Source organism: Trichosurus vulpecula, chromosome 1, assembly GCF_011100635.1.
Source record: "Trichosurus vulpecula isolate mTriVul1 chromosome 1, mTriVul1.pri, whole genome shotgun sequence".
Classification (NCBI taxonomy): Eukaryota; Metazoa; Chordata; class Mammalia; order Diprotodontia; family Phalangeridae; genus Trichosurus; species Trichosurus vulpecula.
Window position 1 is genome coordinate 527,611,147 of NC_050573.1, and position 21,241 is coordinate 527,632,387.

Genomic DNA, 21,241 nt, shown 5'->3' on the forward strand with positions numbered 1-21,241 from the left:
CTAAGACTACTGTGAAAAAATGGCCAATTATCGACGCATTGCCACATTTGAACTTCAAAAAAGCCTTATGAAATGTACTTTACAGGTGTTGTTAATCCCATTTTACAGTGAGAAAACTGAGTCTTTGGGAAGTTGGGAGTTGCACGTGATCACATAGTACATGTGAACGCAGGATTCGAACACAGCATTCTATGCATTATATCACATGGCCTCTCTGATGGAATATATTTTCACATGCATTTTCATAGAAATTTTCCAACTTTTATTTGTTTTCTTTATTTTTGAAAGGAGTTGGATGAGTGATGAGAGGGTAAGGTAGAGTTAAGGGTCTTCTTTCTGTGCCATCAAGTCCTCAGTTTCTATTGCTTAGCATTAAGGCTTGTTCTAGGAACAAGCTTCAGAATGATTGGCTTCTTGGGCTTTACAAAACTCTTTGTGTCTAATTCCAAGGGAATCTGTAGAGGAAAACAAATGGAATGTACTGAATTACTTGATTGATTCAACAAGCATTTATTAAGTGCTTACCAACTATATGCAAGGCACTAGAGACTCTAGGGATGTGTTTCAACAAATCAGCTAACAGCTGCTGTGGGGGTGTAAAACCAACAACAACCAGTACACAGAATGCTGCAAAAGTCCAGGTCCTTTTGATCTGCTTTACTAAGGAAAATAACATTAAGGGGTTAAAAATCTTACTTTAATCCAGCATACAAATATCATTCACTTAGTTCAGGGGAAAAAGCCAGCACCCTGAACTTCAGAGCAAATACAATCAAATTACAAACAGACCAAATATAATTCATAGTTACCAACATCTGAGTTCAGCCGGGGAGCTCAACAACAGCTGGCTCAGAGTCATACATCACTACTGTTACAGCTGAGAGCTCCGAAAAAAGAATGCCAACCCCTGGTTTTATATATCTTGTTCAGGGTCAAAGGTGAGTCACACATGCGACTCACCCACATGACCTAAAATCATCACAAAAATGTGACTTAAACCCATGTGGTCTAAAAGCCTCTGATGTCACAAACATGTCACTCAAACCCATTTTGATTGCCAATACAGTATGCTAGCATATGTGAGGAGCTAGGAAATGCAAAGACCAAAACTTAACAATCCTTGCCCTCAAGGAGTTTGCATTCTATACATGTTCATAGATAGATAGATATGCACATATATACATATATATATAAACATACATATATATATAAACATACACATGTATACATAATACATACATGTAGGGAGAGAGAGAAAGAGATAGATAGATATGTACACACATATGTGTGTGCGTGTGTTTATGTGTTTATGGACACATAGAAAAAAATATGAAGTGATTTCAGTAGTGAGGAGGACACAAATAACTGGAGGAGGGGGATTAGGAATGCCCTCAAGTAGGAACAGTATTTGTGATAAACCTGGAAAGAATCTAGGGATTTCAGGCAGTAGAGGTGAAGAGGTTGTACATCCCAGAAATGAAAAATAGCACATGTGATAGACCTGGGTAAAGGTATGTGGTGGCATTTCTCACTGACTCTGATGTGAAATTTTCAGAAATTTTACCTCAGAAATCGTCAATCAGGACTTGATTTATTTTGGTGTTCTGCACTTAAGAAAGTGTTAATAATGCAGACTAAACTTAAATACTTTCTGACTCCCTTGCCCACCCAGTTATTAAACATTTCATAGCATGCTGCTCTGTTACTATACAGGGTGTTTCTAAAGTCTAGACACATAGGCAAAAATGCATATTTTGAAATATTTGGAGTATTAACAGACCTTACCCTCCTTGACTTCTTTTCCTGGGGTATGCTAAAGGAAAAGGTGTACTCAATGAAAATCACAGATGCAACTTGATTGAACCCATAAAGAGTGAATGTGCTAAAATTGATGCAATGTGGAGTTACTGCATCACGTTCGTGTGAATCTTGCAAAGTGCATCAACCTTTGCATCACAAATAATGGAAATCATATTGAAGATGTTATTTGTTAACATTCCAATTAAATAAAATGTTGAAAATTTCATTCATTTCATGTCTTGAAAATATGTATTTTTGCCTGTGTGTCCAGACTTTAGGAACACCCTATATAAACACGGCTTGAGTAAGCTGCATTCAGTAGAGGACTCAGGGAATGAAGCCATTACCAGGTTGGAGACCTGGTGACTATAGACTAATTACAATAATAATAACAATTATGATGACAATTATATGTTGTTATATATTATATATTGCATTTATATTAACGATAATTAGAACTGACATTTACATAGCATTTCAAGGTTTGCAAAATGCTTTACAATCATCCTTTCATTTCAGTCTAATGACACCCTTGCCTATATGGTTCCTTCTACCTCTGAACCAATGTGTTCAAATTCAAATAGAAACTGGGGGCTACTAAACCACATATGAGGATACCTGGTGGCTGCATACAGACTTACGTTTCAAGCTATAATGTGATCTATGCTTTATTGCATTTGTATTCCTTTTGCTAAATATTTCACAGGTATGCTTTAATCTGAGCTATATATCATATATAACTATGCACATATACATATAAGTGTATGTGTATACAAATATATGTGTATGTGTATATGCATACATATATACATATAAATATATACAAATTCATTTTGTTAAATATTTCCTAAGTACATTCTAATCTTGAATTCAAAAAGAGCATTATGGGTTGCATGGACCCTGTGTTTGATACCTATGCTCTTAACCCCTCTGACTTGAACACTATTCTCCCCAGACAATAGAGCCCAGCTGCTAGGAAAAAAAACCTTCAAGAGAAGGTTTTCTGTGAACAATCTATGACTGTGGTTTTACGGGTCCTCTCCAGTTCTAAATTTCTATTCAATTCAATCTGACAATTTTTTTTTATTCAGCTGAATGCCTACTATGCATATGGCACAGTACTAGGCACTTATAGGGAACCCAAAGATGATGATTACTCCTTCTCTCCATCAAGAACTTATTATCTAGTGCACAGAATAAGACAAGTAGAAAAACATTGCTCTAAGAGAGTATGGGATATTTGCCATAAAAGCAAAACAAACAAAATTATTAGTGTCTGTATATGTGTATATGTCTGTGTAGGTAGGGTAGAGTGTGGTTATCAGGGAAGGTTTCATGAAGGAGGTAACTGGTTAAGAAGCCTTGATTGGTGCCATTTCAACAGATGGGGCCTCAGGGCAGGGGACGAGGAGAAAGGAATTCCAGGTAAAAAGCATGGCATAAGCAAAGACATGGAGGTGAGAAAACACAGGAGGGGGCTCAAGAATGTTGATTAATCACATTTGACTTCAGTATAGAGGAGTAGTGAGAGTTAAGTCTGGAAAGACAGAATGATGCCAGATTGGGGGCCTTGAAGGTCAGACCAAGGAATTTAGACTCAGTTTAGTAGCCAGGGGAGAGCCATCAAAGTTTTTCAAGGAGGGAATTTGCTATCGAACATTTAACAATAGCCTTAATAGCTCCAACAACTCAGAATAAGAAGTAAGGAGAAATAGGGTGCAGGGGTCCCTTCCAACCAACAATGAGACAATTGATGGTGAGTAATTATAATGACCAAGAGAAAAGCACCTGCCTTCATCCACTGGAAAGGCTGCAAGCTGGAAGTATGGAACGTTGCATATATGGTCAGAGGTGATGGATGTCAGCGTTTGTGCTGAATTGTTTTCCCTGACCTTCAATCTTTGCTACAAAGGAATGTTCACTGGATGGTGGGGTATATTTGGAGATGAATTCAATATAAAACAAAAGGCATCAATAAATATGGAAGAATTGAATACATAAAATAGGGGAACTAAACGTTCCTAAAGGAGCATGCATCACTTGCTATATTGACTTAGCCTGTTGAATACTAAGTCCAGAGATCCTGAATTAAAACCCCTTAAAAACCTATTTGCAAAAAGAGATCAAGATTTGTCTCACCGGAGTCTCTTTGCAGGGCTGCAAGGTGAAACTCTGTAAGAGCATGACCAGGGCAGTCTTCATGGTCAGCATTGCAAACCTCATTCCAATGCAATTCCGAGGACCAGCTCCAAAAGGAAGGAATACATATGGATCAATGGATTTTCTTCCTTCTCGATCAAACCTGGTCCCAAAGAATAAGGTGAAGACAAAGGCTAAGAGAAGGTAAAAACCTACTTGGTTTTCGAATTGGATCCAAACTCTGTGGATGTTTCTTTTGTTATTCTCTCTTTCCCTTCCCCTCCACATTTAGAGGATTCATCAACCATACCAAGACCCATCTGGAAATGATGTTCACCCAAGACTAGCAGGTGTGGTCTTTCATTTGTAGGAAGACTGGACCCAGAGCTTGGGAAGCTTTAGGGCCTAAGAGTGGAGAACATAGGATGTCAGAGCTGCAAGGGACCTTACACCTTACAGTGGTCCAACAAACTCATTTTATAGTGGATGGAACTAAGGCCTTCACACCCAGAGCTAAATGACTTGTCCAAGGCTATATACCCAGTAAGTGACAAAGCCTGGATTCAAATCTAGATCTTCCAACTCCAAACCCAAGATTCTTTCCATTTTACCATGGACTATATTCACAAGAAGTTCTTGGGGTCACACAAGAATGAAGTTCCCTGGATTGATATTGGTGAGGACAGCAGGATACCCTCAGCTATCCCTACAGGACAGGCAATCTCTATGATTGCTGACAGGAATATCCATGGTTTAAAAAATTTTAAAACAGGTGAAATTTGGATTAAAACAAACATCAAAGCAATTTTGAAGGAGAGAAGGCATTGGTACTACATGGAACTTGAGGGGAAAGGGAAGGGATGCACACTTTTGTACCCACCCTTTTAAATATGGCCATATATATAAAAGCACCTTAGGGCTTTTTTGATACCAGCTGGTGGCACTACCTCCTTCTCTAAATCTTGTGGTCTCCCTGCAGTTCTAGCTACCTCGTCTCCATTTTCAGCAGCATAAAGCTCAGGACAATTCCCCTAGTTACATACTGTAGGGAAGGCTCTCAAAACCATTGTCACCTGTCATAATGCAACCTGGGTTAGCTCTAGGTATAGACTTGGCTGTTAAGCAGAGGGAGCTGGGTCATGATTCGTCTGTCTCAGAAAAGCCAGAATTCCTGGCTGTGCTGTTTATTTATCCCCTATGAATGTACTGGGTGAAAACCTGTTTGAGGGAAACATAGGCACATTTATAAAGCAAGTTTTACAATATCTCTGGACTGGGAATCAGCCCAACTAGGTTCAATTTCCAGTTCTTCCTTTTACTAATTATTAATAATAACAACATATTACTATTATTATTATTGTCAACATGGCATAAAGAAGAGAGAGCTGGCCTCAGAACCAGGAAGACCCAGGTGTATGTTGCTCTTCTCACACACTGGTTGTATGACTGAGCAAGTCTTTTAACATCTCAAAGCTCTAGGCACTCTAATATATGAAATTTCAGAGAAGATGCCTACCTGCATTTAGTAGAGGCAGTTACTATCATCATGATCAGTATTGTTAACATATGGATATGTACAGAAAAGATACTGACTTTTGCCCAACCTTGAGGGCTTGTCCTTGACTGAAGTTACACTTAATACTACTGCTACAACTCACACCTGGGGTTTCTAAACCTTGCTCAGCTCCCTGCTGCCAGAATCTCTAATGCCATCACTGGTTCCTGCCTCATTTGTCAGGTTTTGACCCCACATTGACATCAGAATAAGACTTGCTCACAACCATAGATGGGAAATTACATTTTATTTTCAACACATCTTTACCCTTCTTGTTGCTGATTTGCCTGGGCCTGGGCCAGTATCCCCATGGCCCTGGTTTTAATATCATTCTCTAAACCCCTCTGTGTTACAGCTGCACAAAGCCAGTCTCATTGTTTTCTTCAATTCAGTTAATTAAATTCCATGCACAGTATATGGCCCCATATCATAAAGGCTCCCTGGCTGGAGATGCTGGGGTTAACCATGTATGATCCACGTCCCATGGAAGCATCCTGATTACGTTTTCCTGACAGTCTCAACAAGTGGCTCTCTAAATTCAACCAACCCATTGTCTCCCCTTCATGTACCTTTCAGGACGGAACTCTTCAGGTTCTGGCCAGTACTCTGGGTCATGATGCAGAACATGGAGAGGCACCATCACTACTGTCCCCTTGGGAATGGTTATCCCATTGATCTCAGCAGTTTTCTCACACACTCTCTCCAGGCGTCCTCCCAGGGGGAAGAGCCTGAGTGTCTCATTCACAACCATGTCCAGATACTCCATCTGGAAGATGGTATCATATGTGGGGACTGCCTAAGGGAAGAAGTCAATATTTGTAGAAATTAAATCCATCTGCAAATATCTATCAGATGCTTACTACATGCAAGACAGTGCTCTAAGAACAATGATGGGCACCCAACGGATTAATCCAGTCTGATTATTTTAATAAATAAGGACTCATTTGGCAGCTAGGTGGTATAGTCAAAAGAGTCTTGGACTTCAAGTCAAAAAGATTTGAGTTCAAATCCAGCCTCAGACACCTACTAGCAAAGCACTAAATCTCTATATGCTTCAGTTTCCTCATTTGAAAAATGAGGATGAAAACGGCATCAACCTCCCACACTGTCATGAGGATAAAATGACATACGGTTTGTAAGCCATTTGGCAAACCTTAAAGTGCTACATAAATGGCTCTTTATGGAAGCAAGAGCCAACCATGGGTTTAAGCCTGGGGCTACTGCTTTGGAAGATACTAAATATCTGAAAATATAGTTCAAGCCCATAAGGAATTCATAGTGTATGATCATTCCTAAATGAGTGGCATTCATGCTAAGTACTAGCCTGTCACTGTTAGAATAGATATTTACTTCCAACCTCAGTGCAGCCATAATAGCACATCATGGATATGGTAGTTGGATCCAATAAGACTTTTATTCATTCATAATTCTATTGATTCATTAACCTTCCATTCATTCTTGTCTTTTCCTTTGATCAAAAGATAAACCTTGAGTATATTTGTGTCTAGAGAGATGATGAAATTCTGAAATCATCCATTCTATCAGCTTTGAGGGAATGTTTTTTGCAACATCTTGCTATATTTGAGTAAATGTACCTTAAAATATCATCAGTTCAGATACAACTAATTTGGAGATTGTAATACTTTGGACAAAGGGTAAAGACAGAGCTTACTTGTGCAATTTCTATGAAGGAATGGGTTGCTAAGCAAATGAATGGTGTAAAGAATTTTAAGGAAAATGTTTGAAATGGCTGGAGAGAACAAATAATTTTCAAGTAATTTAGAAGCACTAAGTTACTTACAATTGCTGTGCTAATTATGAATCACTATCTGGTTATTAAATATTCCCTCCTAGGACCTTCACTGGACAACACTGCTAGCTTATTAGTAATTAATACATACATTGCAAAGAAATAAAATTAATACTTTTTGGAAAATAGGCACTCAGATTGATTTTGCACCCCTTTGTTGGTAAGCAAATGGGCTCCTTAACACTTAGTTGACCAAGTGCCCTTGAAGAGTTTGTCCTTCGTTTCCTTTGAGTAATTCAGTGTATTTCATTGAGCCTTACTAGGTGCTAAGCCCCAGGCCCAAACCCCTATTAGGTGTGGAACCTATGTGGATGTGGACTGGTGACAGGGTGGGACCCAAGGTGGGGCTGGCTAAGGGGAGGTGCTAACTCCAGAGCCATGCCCTCTTAAATCTTACTAAGTAATAAGCCCCAGGCTCTAACCCCTATTAGGTGTTAACCTAACCTATGTGGGTGTGAACCTCCCAGGGTCCTAAGGGGAAGGGCTAACTCAAGAGCCAATCATAGCAGCCTAAGTTCTGGTCATTCAGATGATGTTTGATGATGTCTGAAGCCCTATAAGAAGAGACGACAGGACCATTTATGTAGGAGCTCTTACCCACAGCAGTGGTGGCACACATGACTCTGGGCCAGCCCTTGTTCTGAGCTCCCGGCTGAACCTATATGTTGGTAACTATGAATCTGTTTGTAATTTGATGTTTGTAATTTGTTTGTAATTTGCTCTGAAGTTCAGTGTGCTGATCTCTTCCCCTGAACTAAGTGAATGATATTTCTATGCTGAATTAAAGTAAGCTTACCAACCCCTTCACCTAGCTTTCCTTAGTTAAGTAGATCAAAAGAACCTGTGCTTTTGCAGTGTGCTGGTAGCATTTTTGTTGTTGGGCTTTCACCCCCACAACAGCTGCTAGCCAGATTGTTGAAACAACCCCTTGGTCTGAATCAGTAAGTCTTGACTGCTTTGGGTTAAGTAGACAACACTGATACTACACATTTGCTATGGCAGATAGTATTGCATTGGGTGGTTCTCATTTGGAGCACAAGAGAAATTTTGGCTGATTTGTCTATCTCTGTTGCATCAATTACTAGGAAACATGCTTTTGTTTGTTTGTTTGGGGGGTTGTTTTGTTTTTTGTTTTGTTTTGTTTTTGCCCCAGGAATGACTTTGCTTTATTCCCAGCACATGCTAGATACTCTCCACCCTCTGTGGCTTCATGTCTTCTGTCGTCTTTGTAATGTCACTTAGTCCTTGGTTAGCTATACTCTTGAACTGTGTAATTCCTTGTTTCTCTCACCAGTCCTGGTTCATAGTGGCCTTCAATAAACACTCCTTTGTTACTAAATGTTTATTGGATAGAGTTAATTGATTTCTTTGTCCACTGACAGGATAAACATGTCTTCTCCATTGCTAGTCTTGGGAAACTCTATGTTATACAGCATACTTAGAGGCTTGAGAGGCATCATGTAAAAGTAGCTGTAGAATATATTTAGAATCTACAAAAACTTGAGTTCAAGTGTCCACCCTGACACATACTGGCTGTGGGACCCTGGGCAATTTATTTAACCTCTCAGGCAGCTCTCTGTGACTATAATTTGTAGTGAACGTACTGACCTACATGGGCAGAGGAAGTTCCTCCCTAGAATCTCTATTCACTAGTAATATACCATTGAAATGAGAGGTTCAATGCTTATCCTTCCCCTGCTTAGACTGAGTTCAATTTTAAGACACAATAAGAATTATTAACCTTGGGACAATCTGTCAGTACTACTGGTCTAGAAGGCAAGGGAGTGAGGGAGAAGAGGTGTCTTTGCATTCCTATGTTATTGACCTTTTCTTCCTATTGTATTTAAGAGGATAGAGAAAGAGACAGACAGACAGACAGAGACAGAGTGATAGCTTTTCCCCCATTCTGGGTAAATAAACACACAATAAACCCTTATTGCATACAAGATACTTATCAAATTGAGTTAATTAATTAAATTGAGTAAATAAACATTATTTGTCCTTTTTACCTTGCTGGGTAGAGTACTGTCTATCTCTTCATGCAGTTTCTTCTGGATTTCAGGATGGGTGGCCAAGTTATAAGAAATGAAGGTGAGGGTTGTACTTATAGTTTCATAGCCAGCAAAAAGAAAGGTAATGGCCTGAGCCATAATCTCTATTTCAGTCAGAGCTTTAGAGAGAGAACCAAGTTATAAATGTGAGAGAAAAGCTGTCAATGATCAGGAAACTGGATAGTACCCAAATTCATAGACAAATGGAAATATTTCACTCTAGGTCATGGGCGGGTACAGCTTTGGTCATTGACTGGTCAAAACAAAATGTCATATTAAATTTATTGTGCCTCCCTAGTCCTTGTAAAATGTCCATCTGACATCCAAATTGTAAGCTGAATCTTATTGGTTGCTGATGGAGGCTTTATGAACTCATTCAGCTGAATACAATAGTATAAAAATGATCTGGTGAGGATTTCTGTAATGGGAGGAAAACAACAAAAATTCATAGAATTCTGAAGCTGCATGAGGTCAACATCCCCAATTATTACAGGAATAGATTGTGGGTCAGACTAGTGAGTTTGCCCAGGGTTACACAGCTACTAATAAATCCAAAACTAGGATTAAGATCTCCAGACTCTAAAGCCCATATTCTTTAGAAAAAAATCTTTTGGCCTTAAATTTTGCATCAATAATACTTATTTTGAAATGACGAATTGACTATGATGGACTATTATTAGAAACACTGAGCTTATCCTTCTGTTCATATTCAGAAACTCGTATCATGACATTACCCTTTGGAGAGTTATTTATCTCCTTAGATCCAGGGTCATTTGTGGCCTGAGAATCCATCATTAATTGCAGGAAGTCCACGCGATCCTGGGAACAGAGATAGGTTCAAAAAAGTGAAAATCAGATTGAAATGACTAAAGTCATATAAGCTGTATCATTCTTTCTATGAACACCATCCTTTTGTGTGGCCAAGTCATAAAACTTTTATATCAAAAAGGATGATAGAAGAAAAGGCCTGTTTTTCTTAGAGATTTCCAATATGTGATAGACCTGAGGATTCACTAAATCTTGACAAGGAGAAGACACTTCCCTTGCCCCACCCTCCTCTCACATTTATATTTTCCCTGGTGCAGTCCTCTATCTATCCATATCCTTAGCCACACAGAGCTCATTCAAGGCAAAGCCATGGTGTGAATAAGGCTTGTTTCTCAGCTCCCATCCCCCTAGCTCTCCTCCAAGCCCTTCACATGCCTTACACTCTTTCCTATACATCTTTATCAAAATATACACTTAACTTACTTTCATGCTGAAAAAGATCAAACAAACTAATTCATGTTTAAGTGTTAACAACTGATCACTCCCTCAAGGAATGGGTAGCCAAGTTAGAAGAGATAAAGATGAGGATCATACTTGCAGTTTTGTAGCCAGCAAAAAGAAAAATGACAGCCTTGGTACAAATCTCAATTTCAACCAGAGTTTTCAGGAGAAAGCAATTAAAAAGTGAGAGAAATGTAGCCAATAGGAGGACCTTGGATAGCCCCCTTATTCACAGTCAGAGGGAAAGGGGGGAGAAAGGGTAAGAGAACAAGAATTTATTGTGTCTACTATGTGCCAAGGCACTGTGCTGAGACTTACAAATATTATCTTAACAAATATTTCATTCGGGGTCTTTCATGTGTTACAGTTTGAATCATGTGAATCGATGCAGAGTGAAATAAAGAAAACCAGAAGAATTTCTACTATGTATAAGTACTTCTACTAAAATACCAAACACTGAAAAAGTGAAAAACTTTCCAAGGTTTAAGATCCATAATCAGTAAAATGACCAACCATGATTCCATGGGTATAAAGAGATGTGGTTTTGGACATGGCCAATATGGGGATTTGTCTTCTTGCCTATGCATGTTTGTTATGGGGTTTTTCTATTTCCAGTGGGGAGAAAAAAAGGGTAAAAATCAAATGCTTATTAATTGAAAAAAATTTAAAAATTAATAACAAAGCTGTAAGTTAAAGAATGAATCTCGAAAGGAATGATTTTGGATGGCAGTAATAGGATGTGAGTGAGGTATTCTTCCTAGTTCTCCTCACAACTCATGCCCCAGCATGGCATAACTTTCCTAAGAGAATCTTCTCCATTTTCACCTCATGCAAAACCTTGAGATGTGTGGGGAACCCCGGATATTGAATTAAGACTCTGATTATTAAAAAGATATGGCTGGGATTGGTAGCAGGCCCAGATGGGACTCCTAAGGACTTTCAGGAATAATAATTCAAAGACTTTTCTGCCTCCCCTCTGTCCTCTGCTTTATGCTACTGACTAGTACAGTGTGAGAGTTACGTTTGATTGACAGCAGTCTAATGAAGATTTTCTCTGTCTCTGTCTCTCTCACAGACACACATTCACACACATACACACACACACACACACACACACACAAACACACACAATCATAGTTCTAGAGAAGATAGGTAACCTGCCCAAGATCGCATAGGTATTTAGTCATTGACAGCATGCAGAACAAAACCCAGGTCTCTTTACTCCCAGGCGTACTTGAAAACTCCATTTTCTTTTACATCATAAGACTACCCAAACTGAACATGCCTCCTCAGTTCTTTTCAACTCCATAACCTGAGCAGCCATGTCGAGGCTTCCCACAATACCAGATCTGAAATGCATTTATTGAATGGTTCTACTACCCTGTGCAAATCATTTTAAATTCTTGGTGCCTCAGTTTTCTTATCTGTAAAACAATATAATTGGATTATATAAACTCAAATTTAGGATCCTATATAAAAAAAACAAAAAAAGCATCCTTTGACAATGATGCATATTAAGGCTGAAATTTCAGCAAAAATAACTTTATATACTCTAAGGTTGGACCTACCCTTCTGTTGCTCTTTTGCCGATCTGCCATGATATGTCGCGTTGCATTCACGAGAAAGTCAATAACATCTTTAGGTAGAAAACTCACATTCATTTTTTTCAATATTGGCACAAGAGAAGGAAACACCGCTAGAGAAAATGTCAAAAGAAACTGATCAGTATAATATAAAAAAGGGGAGAAGGGGGCTTTGCAGTGACCATTTCTAGGGACATTGATGAGACATGTGATGGAACAGGAGAAGTGGGAGAAAACACTAGGAAGATCATTATACTGATATCAATCCTAGTTCCAATTCAAACTATTTAATACTATAGGATCATGGTATAGAAGAACACAGGTTCTGAACCTGAGTTCTAATCCCACCTCTAATACTTTCTATCTGTATGACCTTAGACAAGTCACTTCCTCTCTTTGAGTTTCAGGTTCTTTGGCTTTTAAATAAGGGGGTTGAGCTAGAAAGCCTTTGAGGTCCCTTCCAGCTATAAATTTATGATCCTAGAATCCTTTGATTTAGGTCAATGATCTGTCTGTATTACTATTAAAAAAAACTTCTAATTCCACAAATTTTTTGAATAGTTGGACTGATATTTCATGAGATACAATTCCATGGAAAAAGTATTCCTTGTGCAAAACTTTGTGTTAAGCATCTAGAATAAGGGTAACTTCTTATCTTGTACCCCTTCAACAGGCTGCACAAAACAAAATATAAAGGAAACCAATTACATTGAAATGTAGTAATCAAAAAGGTTTTTTTTAAACTAACTTCATGAAGCACCTGGTGGCTCAGTGGATATAGCACTAGGCCTGGAGTCAGAAAGACACTAGTTCAAATCCAGCCGTAGACACTTTCTAGCTATGTGACCCTGGGCAAGTCACTTAACCCCAGATTGCCTGACAAAAAGATCCACTGAATCGCCTGAAGGAAATGACAAACCACTCCAATATCTTTGCCAAGAAAACCATGAGGATAGTTGGTCCATGAGGTCACATTGGACATTACTGATCAACTAAATGAAAACAAAGTTCATGGACCCCAGATTAAGAATTGCCAGTTGATAGGAGTACTAAGAAGAATAAGACATAGCATCTGGACTACTGCAGTAGTCTCCTAATACGTATTCCCACCTTCATTCTACCTCCCTATCTTCTAATTCATCTTTTCCACTGCTGCTAAGGTAATTTTCCTTCTATCATGGTTACTTCTCAGCTCAAACTTCTATAGTGGCTCCCTACCACTTACAGAGTAGTATTCCAACACTTCTATCATAATCTGGCACCACCTTACCTACAGAGCTGTTTTTTATTTAACTCTCCTCTACAAAATCAACTTAGTAGCAAATCTGGACTGCTTTCTATCCCCTGAACATAACATGTGCTATTCCTCTTTTATGTGATTTGCCATGATGCCTTGGTTCTGCCTGTAACATCCTGTCTTTTTCCTTCCCTAGTTAAATTCCTATCCATCCATCAAAGTTCAATTCAAATGTTACTTCTTTCAGGAAATCTTTCCTTCTATTCCCAACCAATAAGAATTTTTCCCTTCAGACCATACATACTACTTTGTTTTATATCTTGCTAGTGCTTGTTGTATTATACTGTATGTGTATCTTATGTCCCAATTAGATGGTAAGTTACATGAAGGCAGGGCCAGTAACTCATAGACACTTCAAATGTCCCTCAGAGTCTAGGAGAAAGCCTTATACTATAGGTGCTTAATATGGGAATTGAAATGCACTGGAGAATCTTAAGGGGAGTAGGGGAGATACCAGATTTACAGAAATCACTGTAGCTCTAAGTATAGCAGTGTCTGTGAGAAGTACAGAGCTCTCAAGCATTCAAAGGGAGATCCTGGTTGAGAAGAATCCCAGTGAATCCTCTTTGCAATGTGCTGATAAGCAAGTACATGATGAGAAAGTGAATGTCAGCTTGGAGTTTAGTGAAGAAAAAATAATGGAAGCATGCATGGGAGTCTCAAGTTTTTAGGCTAGGTGAGACCTAACCATACCTACTGAGAGAAGGGAAAGAGTCCATGAAGAGCCAAGGGCCAGGAGTAAAATATGCTATAAGTTTGGAAAATGAGTCTATCAGGCCCTAAATGTTAGTGAATTATCACAGTGAACACTGAATTTGGAGTCAGAAAATCCCAGCTCTTCTTCATCTGTGTCCTTAGGTGAGTCATTTCCATTCCTTGGCCCATTTTCACATTTCTAAAATGATGATTTCTAGCCCTAAATCCAAGGATCCAATAGATGATTTTTCTAATGAGCCTATCTCCAGCCCCAGAATTCTTACTTTCTCTATATGGTGATACCTCTTCTACATGGAAATGACGGTTGCAAAAACCATGGCCCTGGTTTTGGTTGGCTCATGGGTCCTAAGTTCTAGCCAAATTAGCCTGGCTTTCAATCCATTCCCTGAATTTGGCACTCTATTTCCCACCTTCATGCCTGTATGTTCCTTGGTTCCCATAATTCATTTCTTCCTCATTTCAATTTCTGAAAATCCTTAACTTCCTTCAAGGCTCAGTTTATGTTCCATCCCCTTTGGAAAGCCTCTTCTGGTTACTTTGCCATGTATGTGAATGATCTCCCTTTCCTCTCATCGTGCATATTCATTCATTTAACAAGCTACTAAATGCCTGCAATATACAAAACTCTACAAAACACTGGGGGCACAGAGACAAAAACAGAACTGTACTTACCTTCAAGAATCTTCCTTTCTATTGGTAGAAATCAACATACACACAGATATTTGACTGGAAAATGTGTACAAAGTAGGTAAAAAATGTATATGTTGTGCCCCTTGTGAAATGCAACTAAGTGGCACAGTGAATAGAGGGCTGAACCTAGAGTCAGGAAGATCTGAGTTCAAATCTGGCCTCAGACACATTCGCTGTGTGTCCCTGGGAAAGTCACTTAACCCTGTTTGTCTCAGTTTCCTCATGTGGAAAATGAGGAGGAGAAGGAAATAGCAAACCATTCTAGTATCTTTGCAAAGAAAACCACAAATAGGGTCACAGAGTTGGACACAACTAAAATGACTGAACAAAAACAATCTCTTGTAAGATGTAAGTTCCCTGAAGGTAGAGACTTCATTTTTTGGCTTGGTTTTGTCCTTATATCCACAGCACCTCCCACAGTGCCTTGCAAAGTAGACCTTTAATAAATGCCTATTATGTTGGATTGATTTCCCAATTTGTCAGTCCAAATGTTCTGCCAAAATGCAACTCCATAGAAATAATGAAAGCTAGCATGTATACAGTACTTTATGATCTATGAAGCACTTTGCATATACTATCTCATTTGATTCGCACAACATGCCTATGAGGTAACGGCTATTCTTGTCCCAATGTAACAGGCTGACTTGACCTAGTCTAAGTCAGGATTTGAAATCAGTTTTTCCCAACTCCAGGTTCAGCACTCTAGCCACTGAACCATCTAGCTGGCTCAGGAAACTGAGGATTCTTCTGTGACATGAGAAATGTGTTCTATTCTTTGTTCTTGGGACACTGCTCTCAAAGGTCTTTAGTTTTACTTGAATACTGGGGCATGAAATACGGCCCTTTCCAACTCTTGAGAAACTTAGTCACTATCGTGGAGCTACAAAACCCCTCAGGTTGAGAGTGAGCACTGCTGTATATGTTTTGATGAGGAATCAATTCCATACCTATTAAAAGAAGCAGAGGGTTTAAAAAGGAGAAAGCAAGCAGTTTCTTGACGTGCACAAGGAAGGGGTCATTGGGCTTGTTAATGGAGTCAATGTCCACACCAAAAGAAGTGCTGGTGATGACATCCAGGCTGTAGGCCCCAAAGAAACTGCAGAGAGAAAAAGATTTTTGATTTAAAAAAAAACAGCTGGTAGGAATTCTCAGATGATCTTTCAAGCTTTTCTTAAGCACCCATACTGTACTAGGGATTTTGTGCTAGGAATTATGCAAGATAGTGAACAAGTATAGCTACTGATGGCTTGAATGCCATGTATACATACACATACGCACATACATGTCTATGTATTAATATACATGAGTATGTACACACACATACACATACACACACAAAAACATTTATGTATGTTGATCCAAGGAGGCTAAGAGTCAAGAGGGGTCGGGTTCTACTTACAGTTCTGTCACTATTTAGCTGAATGTCATTAGATAAACCATTTAACCTTTCTGGGCCTCAGTTTCTTAATCCAGAAAATGAGAAGTATGGACTCAGTGGTCCCTAAGTTCTCTTCTAGTTCTAACTCTATGACCTCATGTCACCGAAAGTTTCTTCCAGGTCTGATATTCTAGGATTTTATAATTCTGTGACATGGCATACAAGGTACTATAGATGTGTGAAAGAAAAGTGGAATCTACAATTATTTTGCAGCATCTTAATTATCTAAAGATGTAGAAATCCCCACCACTTGGTGGCCTAAGAGTGGAATGTAAAGTGAAATAAAATATTTGAAAGTTATACAAACACATAGTTGAGTAGATGGTCTTAACTGTTGTAACAGCCACTTACTCTCCTTGGAGAAGAGTTCTTTCACTTTTGTCAAAAAAGACCTCTTTTAGAACCGTAAAAATATTTTCTCTCTGTACTTGAAGAGGGAACATTTTTTTATTCCAATAATGGATCCTGATGCTTGCATTCCAAACAATCCTTTTTTCTCCCTTGACCCATGCTCTTCTTCCTCCACCCCTTCTCCCCTAAGTTGCTACAGGATGTTGCTGAGTGACCGTACATTTCCTCCAATGGGGAGCACAGTACACTTACTAAATGTTTCTTCAATTTAAAAAAATGTGAACTGGATCACATAGATTCATACAGCCTTTTGAAATAATAATAATAGCTGACATTTTTATGTTGCTTTAAGGTCTGCAAAGGGCATGCTATGTCTGATCACATTTGACCCATACAAAAACCCTGAAAATTAGATACTACAGGTATTATTATACCTATTTCACAGATGGGGAAAGTGAGGATTAGCGATATAAGGTGACTGGTCTAGGGTCACCAAACTAGTACATGTCAGATGAGGGATTAAAACTCAAATTATGTCTAGCATGATTGTAAGCCCAGTGCTCTTTCTACTCTACTCCAAATTGCCTAAGATAGTCATCTGTGGTGGGCCATAAGAAAAATGCTCTGAAATATACCAAAATATGTCCCTTACGCAAAGCTTCATAAAAGGAGACAGGTTTTACAGATTAGAATTATGTAGAGTCACTTCAGACACCTGCTCTGTCATTAGAACCTCCGAGCATGCTTACAGATGGAAATGTTTTCACTCTTAAAGCTGGGAAAATAAAAAACATAAAAAGGGCTGTCCTATGTATCCTTAATCATCTAACTGGTGTGTCCATTCCTGAGAGAAAACAAAAGAAAATAACAAAACCAGTTACTTTGACTCATAACCTGAATACTGGAAAAGCCTTTGCAAGGAAATATATTTTTCTGCTACTAATTTTAAGCTCAAAGAGAGTCCTGGTGCCATAGATAGAATGCTGAGCTTGGCAAACCAAAGACCTAGGTTCAAATCCTACCTCAGACACTGTGTAAGTCACTTGACCTTTATATGTCTGTCCATTGTAACTCTCTACAACTCATTTACTAAATCACAGATCATCATGATGAGGGGAGGGGGAGTTCGCATGGCAGTAATATTACCAACTTATGTTTGCCTGATGTTTTACCATTAAAAAAGTGTTTTCATGCATAAAGAGAATAGCCAACAATTATCTCACACCTGCAAGTTTACAAGGATGATTTGAAGAGAATTTTCTCAGAACAATCTTGTGAGGTAAAGGATTATTATCATCATATTACAGAGGAGGAAACTGAGATTTTAATCAATGGAATGACTTGCCTGGAGTCAAACAAGAAATCCTGCTCTCGGGTCTAATGATAAAGTTGGTCATTTCATGGGAGCAAAGACTTAGAACTGTAAGGGACTTAGGGGCCAGGAGTTCTTAACCTTTCATGGGTAAGGAACCCTTTTGGTAGACTGGTGAAATCTATGGATCCGATTCAGAATAATACTTGTTGCCTTCATTCATAATGCTCATTTTCATAATGCTAAATTTCAGTTGAACATTAGCGAAAATAAAAACATAATCATTTTACATCCGTAGTCATGGGCCCCTTGAAATTTAGCCCCAGTCCTCTTAAGGGCTCCTGAAAGCCAAGCTAAGAACTCCTGACCTAGTCCTACCACTTCATTATAGGAACAAAGACTGAGGTCCAAAGGGGGTTTGCCAAGTTAGTAAGTGGGCAGAGCCAGTATTTGAACATGAAAGAGCAGTAAGGAAATTTGAAGGTTATCTAGTCCAAGCCCAATCATTTAGCAGACGAGGAAACTGAAGGGTGGAGTCATTAGGGGATTTGTCCAAGGTCATATAAATAGTTAATACCAGGACTTTGGACTTCAAATTCAGCACTCATTCTACTGCACCACAACACCCTTAGCCTCAGTTCTATATCACTCTCAGCCATTCCTAACTTCTCAGTCACCCAGAGCCTCTTTTCTCTGAAACAAAATTTGCTCTGGGAACTACTCTGAGAAATGACTGTTTCATAAGTTAGTTGTCTCTTCCAGGCAGATTTGCATTCTAATATGGATCAAAGCCTTAAGTTATAAGAATGAAGGACTTTAAGTAGAATTTAAGTCAAAAAAGCACAATTCCAGCATTACTGGAGACAGGGTGAGATGGGAGACATTGAAGAGGAAACTTCCTAACACAACTAAAAGATGTGATTCATAAGGAAGCCCTGTTTCCAAGTCTCGCCAAACTTGGTACAGATCAGAAAGGGCTGCTGGGGAAGCCATCAGAGATTTTGTAGAAGAGATTCCTGCTATCTAGATGAGACTTCCTTTACAGCTGAAGTTCTATTAAAAACTTTTGGTGAAGTTCTTTTATTTGGGGCTAATTAAACTTTTTCAACCAAAATAGCAACTCTTCTAAAACCTGCCTGGGACATTGGGAGTTTAATTAAGGCACCTAGCATCTCAGACAAAGCATATATAAGGGGCAAGATTTGAACCTATATCTATATGACACTGCAGTTAGCTTTCTAGTTTTTTATGTCATACTGCCTTCTTTGTAGTTGATCCCAATGATCCTATAACATTTTAAAGCAAAATACTTCATCTTTTTTATCTACTCCAACTTAATGTGGGCTTTGGGCGTATAGGCTTGGGGTAATCTATTTGTCTAGGCAAAGACAAATGTCTGTCTCCATGTCTCTGTCTCTCAATCTCTGTCTCTGTCTCTGTCTTTGTCTCTGTCTCTCTGTCTCTCTCTCTCTTTCTCTCTCTCTCAATTAGACCTATGACTTCACTAGTAGAGGAAATTCAAATGAAGAAAGTCCATCTACTAATAACAGATTGTGAATTAGTTGTCTTGGGATATGTGAAGTTAAGTGAGTTGTCAGGGGTCACATAGCCAGTCAGCATCAGAGGCAGGATGTGAACCCTACTTTTTAAGACTCTGAAACTGACTCTCTAGGCCCAGGATCACATTACCTTGAACTGTTATTTTATTCAGTGAGAACAGTCTCCATTCTGAATTCTCTAATCAAGCTTGCCCCAATCTTGCCCAGGCAATTGGTTTTCCTTGCAAACCCTGGATGGTCATACTTACTCCTTCATATTCACAGACTCATCCTTGGCCATTCTCTTCTCAATGTGTTGCACCAGAACATCTCCACGGTGTTTGATAATGTGAAACATCTGAAACACATCCCTAAGTCAATCAGTTCACAATTGCTAGAATGTACAACAGGATATATATCTCCAGTTATACTAAGTACTTGGGTTTATATAACATAGAATCTTAATTCCTCATATTAAAGAGAAGGGAAGTTTTTTTGATTGAATGACGACAAAGTAGTTTTCATTAATTGGCTTTAAGGTTCACCCAGAAGGCCATCTTTGTTTCAGCCCTTATCCTTACAAAGCTCCACAAAACATGCTTTCCTGCTGAAACTGCAACTGTCTACTGGAACTGAAACCATGAGTAAGCTGACGGTTGTGTTTCCTAGACCTAAAATAGATTCAGAAAATTACCAAACTAAGTCTAGAAAGGCAGGGATCAGAGACTGCATTCTAGTGAATACTATTTAGGACCTGCTAAAAGGTTATGGTTTCCTGACATGAATTGACACAGAAATCCTTAAAGAACTGAGTATTCAATGCCCAGAGAAAAAAGAAGCAGGTTCCACTTAATATATAACAAAACTATAGTATTCCTTCTGGAAGTATGCAGAGTCTGACCCTAACATAAAGTCCTAATTCAAGAAATAACGTTGAACTCTTTACCATATATTGGGCATCTCTTTATCAACTTTGTGAATGAAGTCTACATGAGGAGATGAGAAGAGGGTTGGGGAAGAGAAAGCAAACTTGATTACATACAGACAACGGGCACTGCATGTACACCATCTTTCTCACTATCTGATTTTTTTCTTCTCTCATTGGGCAGGATGAAGTCAAAGAGAAGAAAAAGTTTAAGAACAGAGGGAAATATAAAATTCGTGATGATAACTGCGAATGTGAATGAGATGAACTCACCCATTAAGCAACAGAAGAGAACAGAATGGATTCAATGGTAGAATTTACAAGAAACACACTTGAAACATAAAGATTCACATCAAATAAAATAAGGAGATAGAGTAAAATTTATTCTGCTTCAATAAAAAAGTTGGGTAGTAAACATGGTCTCAGACAAAGCAGCAATGAAAATGGATTTGATTAAAAGAGCAGAAAAATATTATGTTTTCAGGTGACAATTAATATCAATACACAATATTTGTTCAGTTGTTTTTCAATTGTGTCCAATTCTTCATCACAACATTTGAGGTTTTCTTAGCAGAGATAATGGAATGGTTTGCCATTTCCTTCTCCAGCTCACTTTACAGATGAGGAAACTGAGGAACACATGGTTACTTTGCTTGCCTAGGGGTCATACAGCCATACAGGTCATACAGTCTGAGAACAAGACGATGAATCTTCCTGACTACAGGCCAGCACTCTATCCACTATGCCACCTAGCTCATTTTACACA

General features: G+C 38.7%; 1 protein-coding gene across 1 annotated transcript in view; it reads right to left on the reverse strand.

Moving 5' to 3' along the window:
- Nucleotides 1-321: 321 nt before the first annotated feature.
- The window catches only part of LOC118841312 (cytochrome P450 3A24-like), a 55,218-nt gene continuing 34,298 nt past the window's right edge, over nt 322-21,241 (reverse strand). The window contains exons 6-13 of the mRNA XM_036748685.1: nt 19,820-19,908; nt 15,859-16,007; nt 12,193-12,320; nt 10,090-10,174; nt 9,314-9,474; nt 6,064-6,290; nt 3,940-4,102; nt 322-455 (exon numbers count right to left, since the gene is read on the reverse strand). Coding sequence (XP_036604580.1) covers nt 360-455; nt 3,940-4,102; nt 6,064-6,290; nt 9,314-9,474; nt 10,090-10,174; nt 12,193-12,320; nt 15,859-16,007; nt 19,820-19,908 — 1,098 coding nt within the window. The 3' untranslated portion in view covers nt 322-359. The remainder of the gene's footprint in view (nt 456-3,939; nt 4,103-6,063; nt 6,291-9,313; nt 9,475-10,089; nt 10,175-12,192; nt 12,321-15,858; nt 16,008-19,819; nt 19,909-21,241) is intronic.